At 39.4% G+C, this 13,472-nt stretch overlaps 1 protein-coding gene across 1 annotated transcript; it reads right to left on the reverse strand.

Moving 5' to 3' along the window:
* Positions 1 to 273: 273 nt before the first annotated feature.
* LOC103465979 (uncharacterized) lies at positions 274 to 12,337 on the reverse strand. The gene is made up of 4 exons (XM_008411232.2): positions 11,160 to 12,337; positions 7,192 to 7,293; positions 4,148 to 4,230; positions 274 to 581 (listed from the first exon to the last, which is right to left on the reverse strand). Exons 1-4 carry the CDS (start codon positions 11,378 to 11,380, stop codon positions 274 to 276), a joined length of 714 nt encoding a protein of 237 aa, XP_008409454.1. The 5' UTR covers positions 11,381 to 12,337.
* Positions 12,338 to 13,472: the final 1,135 nt, after the last annotated feature.

Below are 13,472 nucleotides of genomic sequence, written 5' to 3' on the forward strand. Positions count from 1 at the left end.
AGCTCATTAAAGTCATCAATGGTGCGTTCACACCGGCCCCGTTTGATCCAACTCCAAAAAGTCTGGAAAGTCCGGTTTGTTTGGCGAGGTGTGGACGCGCAAACGAACTCTGATCATTCACACAGTGCAGTGTGAAAATTTAACAAATGCTGCAATATATAGATATTTATATATCACTTCTGCTACTTTTATGGAGCTGTCCAGACAAATCTAGACATCACTAAGCAGGTGTTGCTGCAACCTCAGCAAAGAAAAACTTCAATCTGTTGGTTCTCAAGCATCAACCTGCGTGCGGCTGAACGAGTTTCTCCGGCTGCTGATGACAGAGTCGATGATTGATGGGTGATTCTGCTCAAAGTTTTCTTCTCCGACAGTTTCCCTGAAGACTCCAGGTTCAAACCCAGTTCCCAGAACCGGCCCGGCAGCCTTCTYATCAGCTCCTCCGGTGGCTAAACCCGCTTCCTGTGCGACTGCATGTCTGTTACCGGTTGTACATGCAAATAAACGGGGAGCCACAGCACTCAGCGGGTTGTTGTTGAGGTTATTTTGTTGTGGGCGAAGTGTTTGAAGTGCTTTCACATCTGGACACGACGAGATYGCCCAGTCAGGTGTTGGGTTTCTTATGTGCTGCTGTTTTATGGAGCTACTATTACATTTGACTAGACTCGTTTTCTAGACTGTGCAGTCTTAAAAAAAAAAAAAAGAAAAACTGGCGTACAAGTGGTGCTTCCATTAAACCAGCTCCTAAAGTCGTCTACCTGGCAGACTGTTCATGCAGAAGTCACCTCGTCTCACACAACAACTGAGTCCAGAGGGACGTGAAGGCAGGAAGGTACAGAAAAAAAACAGGCTTCAGAGGACGGATGTAGCTGTCGTCGGTTGTTGCCAGGCGTGTTGTTAGGTTACGRTTGTTGCACGACTTCTTTGTGCTGCGCTGATGTTCAGGTGTGTTCAAGATCACGCCATGTTAAGCACACTCCCCGACCTGTTGAGCGAGTCCAGCCATTCCTGCTGYTAATCCTAATGTTGCATTTCTATTGTTACTCTGTATGATTTGTTTCCCCAAGRAAAAATGTTTTTAAGGATTTTCAGATTTGCAACCTGAAGCTCCTAATGGATCACCGTCTCAGGGAGTGGCAGAGTGACTGAGCTTCTAGTATCAGCAACAGCTGAACAAACGCAAAGAAATCTTTCACTGAAATTTGATTTTCTGTGGCATCTTAACGGATTTGCTTTTTGTGTTCTGCTTCCGACAGAATGCACGACAAGAGACGTCTGGACATGTTGTAAAGAAAAAAAATCCTAATCGTGTTTATACTGCGGTATATTTTACCGTTCCAAGTTTGAATGAATGACTTCAGAAAAAATAAGGAAACACTGAATATCAAATATCAGTTTTTGATCCGTTTTGTCGAAAGCGTTGACCTGCCGACAAATTTTAGCTCATTCCAAATTCTCTGCCAGAGCTGGAAAAAAAATAACTTAAGAATAATTATCTTTCACAGCTGATCTGATTCCCAACTACATTTAAAGCAGAGGTGACGTCACAGCTGCTGTAAAACAGGTTTTACTATTATAAACAAAGGTCTTTGGCATATTATAACAGATTAGCACTGATAGGCRCTCTAAAGGAGAAGTTTGTTTCCTGTAGAGCTCACTCTAACTCCTAAGAGTCAAACGTTTTCAAATTCAGGATGAAAACTCAAGAAAGCMACTTGAATGATAATGTTGTAAATAAAATAACCATTCCTCGACTTTTRCATCTTCACACTTCACTGACAATGAAAGTAGTTTGTATTTAGGCTTCAGGGTAACACTTTACTTGACGGCATGTGCATAAAACTGACATGACGCTGTCATGAACATGACATAACACCTGTTATGAACATGAATAAGTCTTTATGAATGTTTGACTGCTGTCATGAAGTGTCATTCGGTAAATTATGACACTTTTTTTTWAAAGGTTTTGTTGGCTCTAGTGTCCTTTATTTGAAAGTAGTTCAACAGGAAAGAGARTTATGAGAGAGGGGGACGACATGCGGCAAATGTCACCAGGCCGAGAATCGAACCTGTGACCACCAGCACGAGGACTAAAACCTCCAATATGTGGGTTGTGCTTTGTCCCTGCGCCACCACAGCACCCCAAAGTTGACCATTTTAATGGACTTTTAATACAGGTTTTAGTGCAAACTATGCATTAAAAGTGTCGTTATTTACTGAATGACACTTCATGTCAGCAGTCATAAACTCCTTCACATTTATGACAGTGTCATAAATGTCACGTTTATGTGCACCCCGTCAAAAGGTGTTACCAACTTCAGTAACGACGTCCAAACTGAAGAGTGGTGTTGCTACAGTAACAGTGTTTCAATATGTTGAGTTTACCATTCAGAAAAAATTTTTAAGTTTGAATAATTATTTTTTTTCTTCTCCAAGCCAAACATTTTCGGATCGAGGTTGTTGTCTGATGTCTTGGGGCATCTCAGATGTTGAGCTCTGCCTAGTGAACCAGATTAGGCTTTCTGGATTTCTAGTAATATTCAGTTTCCATCTGCACTATGAAAGGCTTGGTGAATGAAAACCACAGTTATGAAAACACCATAAGACACCTTCTATAGAAGCTGTGAAGGAAAACRGGTAAAGAAAAAAATAATATGTGTCATTTTCCCTGAGAGGAGCTGAGCTCATTTATAGAATGACGTGGAGCTCAATACGGATCTGGATGAAATGGTCCAGAAACCAGCAGGTTTTGACTCAATAATTGTAAAAATGACTAAAATAAAAGAGTAAAAAACCAACAAATTATTAATTTCTAAAAGGACTTGAAATTGAAGTCATCTCATCACCAACATTTAACTAAAATGTCAAACAAGGATATTTTAGCCATTTCTAATGAATACTCTGCCTTTTCAAGACCATATATTTGTAATTAAACAAACATCAAAGTTACAGAGAGCTGGCAGCTAATTTTGTTTGCAGCCACTGCAGGTTTGCAGGTTTGATTTGAAGGGAGGAGCCTATTTATCAGGCCAATTCCTCTGACCAATCAGAGCAAAGGAGGCTGTGTGGCGAGGGGCAGCCGGTCTTGACCTTTCACAACACAATGAAGGTCAGAGTAACCGTTACTTAATGACATGATGTCAGTGTCAACAGAAGAGGTTTGGACACTAACAGACTACAGTAGTTTTTCTACAGTAGTCTGAAGAAGAACTATTTCTTCTTGAACTACTGAGGAAGAACATAGAGATGTTTTAATAGTAGTTTTCATAGTAATCTGATAAATATGGTTGTGTGTTTGGATTAGTTTATTGTTAGTGTTTTAATGTAAAGAAATATTTTATTTCAAAGTCATTAATATAAAATAAATGTCTTCATGTTGGGCTAGAGAACTTTGTCTAAATATAAAACCTGAGTTTTTCCTACCAGATCTGATTTTAATCGATTTTTTTCTCGCTTTCCTCTTTAAAAAAATGAATTACAATGACAAAGTATTTTCAAAAGAAGGCTAGTCTTTCAGTCTTCCCTTTATTACAAAATAAAAAAATTATTTTACCAGAAAATAAACAAAAAATTACAAGAAAAAAATTTGTTTCAATGAGAAAGAAAAAGCTTGGATAAAGTTATCAGGATCTGATGTGAGCAGCTCAGTTTGCACAATTTGAAAGATCTGCTACCGATAATTTGATGCTGATGTGTTAACAGATAAAATATTTCCATTAAATATTAGCAAGACTTGTACCAAAGTTTTATTTTACTATTTTTTGTGTTGACATCTCAGAAAATTTATACTTTATTCTCCTAATACCATGACTGTATTCTTGTATTATTACTTTAGTATATTAATTAAAAAATATTAATAAGTAGGGCCTGATATTCCGTCATACAGATGACCTGAATTCAATATCCAAATAAATAGAAGCTGTAAAACAGTCTTGTCAAACAAATGGTGGGATGTGTCCATACTGACGTCAACCTGAACCAGCGCTCAGTTATTTTTCCCCAATAACTGAGCGCATTGGTGAAAAACAATAAAAAAATAAAAAAATACTGGGTTTCCAAAAAACCCAGTACTACATCTTTAAAAACCAAAAATTTTATAATTATTTTTTTGACCAGAGAACAGATGTGATCAAATTGTTGGTCCTACCTGGATGGGGTCGGGTGAAGGGTCCATCTTTGGCCTGTGTTACCCCAAAACAGAGGAAAACCAGGATGCTGGCCACAATGCCCCTGCAACGATCAGAGAGATGGAGAGGATTCCTTTGGTTTATTTTAATTCATATATAATGAAAAAAAAAAGTTAAAGGGGTTCCAATTCTTTTTCTCTCTCATTTGAATAGACGGAGTTTAGATCTTATGACTGGAATCGACCAGGAACCCGAAGCTAAGACYAATTACAGGGTTTATGCAGCTTCACCAACTCAAATTTAAGACCTGCTGAAGATAAAAGGGCAGAGCTGTAGAAAAGAAACTGACATTTCTGGAGAATTTCTGTGGGTTTGTCATAAAATTTGTGCTTCTTGAATGACATATTGCTCTCTAGCTAGCAAAGAAGTTAGCTAGAGAGCAATATGCTACCTGTTTTGTTCATTCACTTGCTAGCTAGCAAGTAAGCAAACACACCAGCTAGCTAGTATTAGCTAATAGTAGTATTAGTAGTACTACTAGTATCAACTCATACTAGCAGTATGAAGCAGTTATTAGCTCGAACTGTCAGTACGAGCTAATACTTGTAGTATTAGCTAGTACCAGCTAGCTAGTATTAGCAGCTAGTTGCATGTACCCTCAAAAACGCAGTGAGTGAAGAAGTCTGTTCACAACTCAAACTTTTGCCTGATAAACGTCCTGCAAGAAAAAAACCTGCATAGTATGAGATAAATTGTGCTGCTATGACAAAATTWAAAACCTGTGATTAACATTTTATTTTCCTAAAATAACAGCCCAAGTCATTTTTTGTTAAAAGCAATTTTTTGTTAAGCTGTTATTTTCATAAGGTGACGGTATTTAAGGCGGCAACTTTCATTTTCTTTAATGAATTTAAGACCTTAACTTTAGATTAATGAACTAAAGACTTTTTAAGGATGCACAGACACCCTGAATCAGAGCCATGTTATGTCAGATGATGGTACCAGTCTGAACTTGCAGTGTAGGTAGGGATAAGTAGCCAGACGTCGGCTAAAATTAAAGCCAGAGCTGCTTTGCCAGCAAGTCTAGTCACATGAGTGTGACTGATTGTGCAAGTGTGTGTGGGAGGAGAATTAAGTGTGTGAGTTTGAGAGAGGAGTGTTGCATGTAAACGTTAAAGGTGGGTGCAAACTAGTTGGAGGCAGAAAAAGCAATGTCCTATAGAATGAGAGTGTGTGTACATATAAGAGTGGATCTTTATCCCGACGAGCCGGACTCTGCTGATGGCAGCAAATCCCKTTAAGAGCCTTCCTGCAATCTCTCACAGACGCATCAACAAACAAAATGCATCACCRGCTGCAGCTTGAGCCCAACTTCCTGGGAATCTTTCTATCAGACTCGTTAAACACACAAACATCCTCTTACAGAAGCAAACAAAGCTAAAAATAATAATAAAAACAAACGTATAAGAAGCTACGGTCCCCTGTGAAATCCAAATCAAACACAGAGCAGAACTAGATGCGATTCGGTCTGCCTTTTGGGTCTGAACCGTGAGAAAAGGTTTCAGACAGCTTACACGTTCAGCCTCTTATCCACCTGGTAATGCTGTCAGAGGAAGGCCTAATGCAATTTAACAGGCAACAAACAGACCCAAGAACAGAAGAGGGACTATAAATGCTGCTGCTGCCGTCCAAGTCTGATGAGCTGCAGGCTGTTTTTTTTTTTTGCCTCCGGTTTTCCAAGACAAACGTCACAAAATTTTAGTGGTTCTGGCACAAACGGAGAAAAGTGAATCACATGGCAGCCGCTTGGCATTCCTCCCAGTTTCTGAGGTTTCAGAGTTCTATAAAACCCAGAGATGCTYGTCTTGAGTTACATTTGAGGGATAAGTTCACAACATAATGAGTTAGTCACCTGCAGCAGGCAGATTTACGATGTGATTAATATAAAGAACGGCAAATTTACCATTAATTTGTTGCATCTCTAGTGAATTTCTGGCTACCTGAAACATGCTTCAGATAATTCAATTTAATATCTCACTTTGTTTTGACTAATCATAATTCTGAGTAAAGATGCCATAATTCAAAACATCTAAAATGTATTTTTAGATAGGAGATGCATAGATTCGACTACTTAAATCACAGATATCTTGAAAGCAAATAATGACGAGGCAAAATTAGAGTATCACATGTCTCTAAATTAGATTTTACCAGTCAGAAGTCCTTTAAAGATATCTCCGAATAAAGTAGAGATGTAAATAACATTCTGAAATTTCAATAAAATAATAAATAGGAAATTCTTTGCAGATTTTTGAAGCACAAATTAAGTTCTTCATTCACTACTGCTGAGATCTTTCCATGTTGCAGCATTTTCTGACAGTTTTGTGTGGGACTCTAAAAATTCTGCAGGCAGCTGTAAGGACACCTACAGTAAATGCCAGAACAAGGGGGGCTTAAGCTCAAATGTACTTTTAACTATTCATAATTACGTTTGTGTTGTCTTGTAATTACGGATGAGTGGTGCTTCAAATGACCAATCCGGTGACATGAGGTGTGACATCTGGGAAGGAATTTTGACTCGTCAAATTAAAATCTTGAATTATTATTCTGACTGGTCAGAATGTCAATGCAGGTGTCGTAAATTACCATTCAGGGTGGTCAGAGTGTAGTTGACTCTAGTCAAAACTCATTTTTAAATATCTACGGATAGTCAGACGAAAGTGATTTTATGTTAAAACAGCCTCCCATAAGTCACCAGTTATAACACTTTTCCTCTTTGTGGTTCTCACTTTGCTATTTTCAAAGCTGCATCTCCGAGGCATCTTTACGTTTGCACCATCAGCCCGACTAATTAAAAACGCACTCGCAGAAAATTACTTAAAGACAAACTGGATGGAAACAAATGGAGTGAGTTAATAGTTTTCCTCCTCTGATGAAGTGCTTCCAGCCACATGGCGGGAAGAATAATCCAATCAAGCAGCTCCAGCCGTTTAGTGGAAAATTTCCTGTCCTTCTCTCAGGGGTTATTTCAAAGAGGGGGAGGACGTGACGGAGGAGGCGCACTGACCTTTTAGTGTTGTAGGCTGTGTCATGAGGCGTCTCTTCCAGCAGCGTGACGTAGACCAGGGCGCAGGTCAGAATGAACAGCACCGTCAGGGTGTGGGCTCGCCTGCAGGGGCAGAGAGAGAGAGAGAGACGGCAAAAATAAGATTAGTACCATTTATAGACAAAAACCTGTTTTGATGCTTACATCCTGGAGGGACGGCAGCCATGTCTGCAAAAGGTGCTGCCAGCAGAGATCTTATAAAAGTCGGCCGAGGGGAACGATTGGGAGAAAAGTCCGGAGCGAAAGCTGCAGAACTTCATTTCTCAGGAGTGTTTTGCGAGAACATTTAGACCTTTTTTGATCGTATTATAACAGCCAGATTCATGTCATTTTATGACAGACCAACAGYAGTTTGATGCATAAGCGCCAATACATTTTCTCAGTCGTTTACCACTCTCAGTTGGTGGAAATGCACCCCAAGTMGAGACCTAAACCTGTAGATCATCTGTGGCAGGACTTAATACTTCAAGACCAACTTTGAAACRCAAAACGGGTTGCCTGCATGTATGAAGAGAGAACAGACAGACCCCAGAAGAAGTACAGAGGTAATTGTAGCAAACCATGGTTCAACAAAGTGTTGACTACAATATACACACCAAATATACATCATTCTTACTTKAATTTTACAATTATGAGCTGCTTTGTGTTGCTYTAACWWAAAAAWTTTCACGTTTTTAAGGCAGAGATTTCTGTCTGGAAACTAATAAATTAAGTTTAGCTACAAATAAACTACAGATGGTTAAACTCTCCGTCTAGGTTGTTGCATAAACATYGTTTCTATGATGTGGACCATCGACTTTCCTCATGAACCCACAACCAATGACCAAACTTTGGCCTTTATCATGCAATAGTGGCGTCACTCTGATATCTGTGCATTGTTACAATCTATAGATAGATTTACTGCGAGGGCAAAGTTTTATTTGACCACTTATTGATAATAACAGGGTTGATTGCCTCTAAAGTAAGAAATGAAGAAGCGTTCCAACTGGAGCGATGAGCTGAATGCTGGGTATAGAGAGAGTCGGGTTTAAATTAAGCTTTTCAGCTTCACTTTCTGCTTTTTTCTTTTTAATATATGCAACTGAAGAACTAACTTCAAACATGTGTTGCATAAAGAATATTTTTTCTTCTTAAGGCACAAAACCAAGTGGTAATGTGAAACTGATTACATTTTTGACACTTTAATTCATCCGAGCAGAAATCAAATTAGAAAATAAAAGGTAAATTTCACATTTTGACCTRGAGATGCATAAASTGTAATATTGGAGATTTAATGGTGATTTTTAGAGCCAAGAACCACCAGATAGAATTATATTACTGTCAAAACTAAAATCAAATTTACAAGACAAAAATAAAAGCTGTATGTGCYCTTATCGTCTGAACTAAATATTAACGTTGAAACATTCCAATACCAGCAAGTCACAAAAATTAAAAGTTTAATTTAACGAACTGCCATATATCGGCACTGACATTGGTATCGGCTGATATTAAAATTTTTATTTAACAGACCAGCACCTGTTATTAGGACAGGTTTTACTTTCTGCCGGGTGAATTCTAACGGCTGCATTTCGTGCTGCACAGCCTCCATCAGTCAACCTGTAGAACAAGAGCTGCTCTCCAAGTCCTCAAAGTGAGTCATGGCGGCCTSAGAGTTTTCTCCTGGTTCCACCTCCTTATCCAACCTGTTCAGCAGGAGGGAGGAAGAGGGGAGGGCYCTTGTTTGCCTCCAGGCTGACAACCACACAGCAACAACGGAGGAGAACAAATACCGGTTCTGTGTAGCTCAGAGAGAGTCTGAGATTAGAAAGGAGCCTGTCGGTAAACTGGAGACACAACCAGCAGTTTTAAATGGGTAGAAAAGTTACAGCAACAGAAACATTTACTGCAAATCAGAGTGACGTCCATTCTAATCCTCTTATTTTCCCCCCTCCTTCTTAAAATAAAACCACTTTCCAGTCTGCCCCTACAAGGCGGACTGCCTATAATTTTCATCTCCTCACCAACTCGAGACGGGTTTCCTCGTCCTCAAATTATTTTGGGACATTTCTCCACAACCCTTGGTAAACTAAACTTAGTCAGATCTGCTCGTTTGCAAAAATAAAACAAGAAGCAGCTGCTCTTTTAACCGCTTTCTGCATTTCCAGACTGACCTGTGATCCGGATAATCACTAAATCCTTCACTCTTATCACTGGCCAGCTGTCACCAATTTTCCACACATGTCTGAGGTGGAGATTACCAGCAGYGTCGCTTCCAAAGATGCATCGGATCAATGAACGACTCGCYGTGCATGTCATGTGGGAAGGATTTTGCCGTTTTATTTTCACTAAACGTGGCTCGTCAAACCTCTGTTTTATTGACGTGTCATGTGACAGAATGAAATGGCAATAAAAGGCCGTCTTGCTGTAAAAGGAAGCCAAAATTAAACAACACTTGGTTTTCAAAGTTCAGCCTCATTCATCTTTCGTCAGATCCTGAACCGTTTATATCATTTAGGGCCATCAGAGTACGTGGGAGTTGAATACTAACACAAAGCACGGTTTAAAGATTTTCATTTGCAACTTTTCTGAAATTTGTCGTTACAGCGTGATAAAATGTGGTAAAAAGCCTGGAACAGAGATCAAAAAGATCGAGATAAAACAAAGCGTAAAAATAAACAAACATAATAATCAGACATGTTGTAGTTTAACTGCATTAGTTTTTACATTCAAGCGGATTTTCTAGTTAGTTGAATAAACTCTAGATGCTCAATAAAATTAACCAGCAAAGATTTGCACYGTCAGTCTGGAAGACACTTGTTTTTATGAGAGAAGAGGCTGAATTTATACAAAACAGGRCTGCAGCTGACAATTATTTTGTAATCGATTATTCTGATGATTAATCGGATTTTTTTTTTTTAAATGGCATATTCTAAAGATTTTTCATTTATATACTTAAACAGGATATCTACAGGTTGTAGACAGTCAAATGTAAGACTTTTAAGATCTTTTTTTAAATGCTAGCTGGGACAAAATGCAAGACCAAAAAAAAATAAATTATTATTATTTTTTTAAACCCTTTAAATATAGGAAACGATTGTGGGATCCTGCTGGATCTTATGGGCAAAAACAATCGTCCAGCCAACTAGTGATGTATTTTCCTTAAAAGAAATAAAAAAAAGCTAGCTAAGAAGAGTAGATTAGCAGCAAGTTAGTAACCACTGAGTCATAACTTTTTAAGGTTGCCCAGGCACCTTGTTAGGTTTATTTTGTACACATAAAGTAAAATGTAAATAAACATAATTGAGTTCCTTTTTGTGATAAGTAAACGAACATTTTATTGGCTAAAATACAAAAACAGAATTTCTTTAGTGTATGCATTTGCAGCTGGAAAAAAAAATACTTTTAACATTAACGTGTTAAAAGCTCAGTGTTTTATTGCTTGACTTATTATCAGTACAGTGTAGGGCTAATCTGGTAGGTTTTTTTAAATTAATAAAAGGTTATATTTTTCACAGAATTTGAATTTGGGCAGAACATATTTACAGATGAAGAAGGCCATTTCTTGATCTGTGACTTACCTCTGCCACCAAAGACACTAAACCTTTACACTGAAGAGCCAAGACAGCTAGGAAAAACTGCTGCAGGGAGGGAATGACCAGACACACGCACAACCTGCACAGGACCTCAGGTTTATTCATCTGTAAGAAGTCTGCCATCTTCATCTTGTGTTGAGTAAGCAGCAGGGTGGGACATTATAGTAGGTGAGCTTGGATGGAAAATGTGAGTCTGTGTGAGGAAACCCACTAATTCACCTCTAGCTGTGCTGGAATAAACGGATGTCACTTGGGGCTGACTTTCAGACAACCTTGCTGCATTAGAAAACTAAACTCGCCACCTACCCCCCTCCCCTGTGGGTAGGTGGTCGTGACACCCTCAGGTCCCCCACTCACCAGAAAAAGGTGTTGGTCCCGTCGTCGTACACCTCGCACTCCGCGATTCTCCGGTGGAGGCTCTCCTTGGACGTCTGCTTCAGCACCTTGGCTTTTCCTGCGGGGCTCGGCTCCGGGAAGCCCACATCAAACGAGCCGTTGTTGACCTGCTCGGCGGCGGATGCGGCGCTGGCGCTCTTGCCGGCGGACGCGCCGCTTCTCTTCGACTCGGACTTGGTCATGGCTGATTGGGTGACTGCTTTCACCCTTTTGAAAGCCGCCCGCTGTGCTTTCAAAGAAACGAAAAAGGGGGGCGGGGGGGGAGTAGCGATCCGGCTCGGTTTGGCTTATCCCCGAGATCAGCTCCTGGTCTCTGTGGTCCGCGTCAGCCCCACCCAGGTGGCTGCCAGCATCCTGAGGTGGCCGGAGAAAAATCGACGCAACTTGAACAACAGGGAGGGGGGAAAAAATTACCTGAAAATCACGTCCCGTTCGGTTGTGCTCAGCGGCGAACCTGTCAAACAGGCACACCGACGCCGCCTACTTATATCCAACTATTTAAATGTCATCTGTTCCTGGACCGTCAGCAACGACGACTTCCTCCAAAACACGCTGGGAGGATTTTAAACTGAAGGATAGAAGCTAATAAACAAATCAAAGCTCTGCTCTGCTTTAGTGTCACACAAATTGGTTAGCTATTGGTAGCTATTTTTAAATGTTTGACCTTGTCTAGGAGGCTAGTCAACTAAAAGGTTCGTTATTAATTAACCAGCCGGTATAAACAGACTTTTTTAAGACAGCGTTTCGCATTTTATGTCTCTTTTTTGAAGGAGTCAGGACATTTATTAGCTAGCCTCTCGTGTGCGTTTGAAATGTAGCTACCATTACTCACCAGCTGGGTTAATTTGTGTGCTTACGGGCTGTTTTACGGGTAAGCTGAGAAGCTGCTACCGCTCGATACATTATAGCAAATGTAGAAAACAGCTTTGCTGCTAATGAAAAAAGTTGTTTAAAGCCTGGCTGTACCCACACAGACCGACAGAACCACTGCTGAGCCGCTTAAGCATTGACAATCAACTGCATGCTCCGCACACAATCACATGCTCTGAAACACAAAGGCGTTTCCGGTAATTGCTCTTCAAAGTAAAAGCCCCTACATCTCCGGTTATAAGTGATACGTCGGTGCGGGCGCCATATTGTGATAGGTAGTTTCGCGCGGTAAGAGTAATGTTATTCCAGTATGCCGTTTTTATATCTGATGTAATTTGAATAAAATGATGTGCAAATTCTGATATTTTGAATTTAAAATAACAACAATGAATAGAAGTACATGAGGTCATTACACAACAAATACAGGGGAAAAAAAACATTTGTTTGGTTACAATACCCTTCTTATTCATTCAGGGACGCAGTTAGAGGGGGTAGCCTAGCCAGAAATTGTACTACGATATTGTAACAATAAAATAACATTAATAACTTAAATTGTGTAAATTAGCCTTCCAGAAGCTTGCCATGATATCATCTGGGCTTTCCCAAATTATTCAAAGGTGTGGTAAATGTTGTGTGTATAAGCTTCCAAACGTAAAGAAAGCAATGATATATATATATTTTTTAACAAAAAACTCCTTGGCATTTAGAAAGTATAAACTTTTGAGAAACCCAGCTGACCTACAACAGGAAACATCTACTCTTATTTAATGTCAAACACAAATATGTATTTTCAATACAGCGTAAACAATAAAAACCTCAGCTACGGTTTTCCACAACTTTTCTTTTAAAGCGTCTCGTAAAAATGCCACTCACAAAATGGCCGTGACTTGCTAGGCATTCGGAAGCTCGTCTGCCCTTTCTGTGCGTCTAATGACGAACTGAAATTGTTTTATTATGAAAATAAAAACATTCGACTCGGAAGTCCAGCTTCGCCTACTTGCCGGTGCAGTCTAACCACGCTTTACTGAGGAACCTTTACTTTTCAGTATTATGGGTCTGTAACTAACATTCAGTAACAGTACAAAAGAGTTGAGCAGGACTGTAGTTAGTCTGGGCTTTCAGTTTGAAAAGAGGCGCTTTAAGCTGGCGTTTTGCTACAAGTTGTTAGCATGGCTTTAATTGGATAATTTGCATCGCGTCATATCCGCCTCCTCTAGAAATAAACACAACAAAAAAGATGAATCTACTTATTTACTTGAGCTGTTATTAAAACAAATACTGAATATATTTATTACGAAAACGTATCTGTATTCAACTGTCGTGATTTTGTTATAACTTCACAGTTAATGTATAAAATTGTCTCTCTTCATTTGTGTCCATGAAAAATAAATAAATAAATAAATA

Source organism: Poecilia reticulata, linkage group LG6 (genome assembly GCF_000633615.1).
Source record: "Poecilia reticulata strain Guanapo linkage group LG6, Guppy_female_1.0+MT, whole genome shotgun sequence".
Taxonomy (NCBI): domain Eukaryota; kingdom Metazoa; phylum Chordata; class Actinopteri; order Cyprinodontiformes; family Poeciliidae; genus Poecilia; species Poecilia reticulata.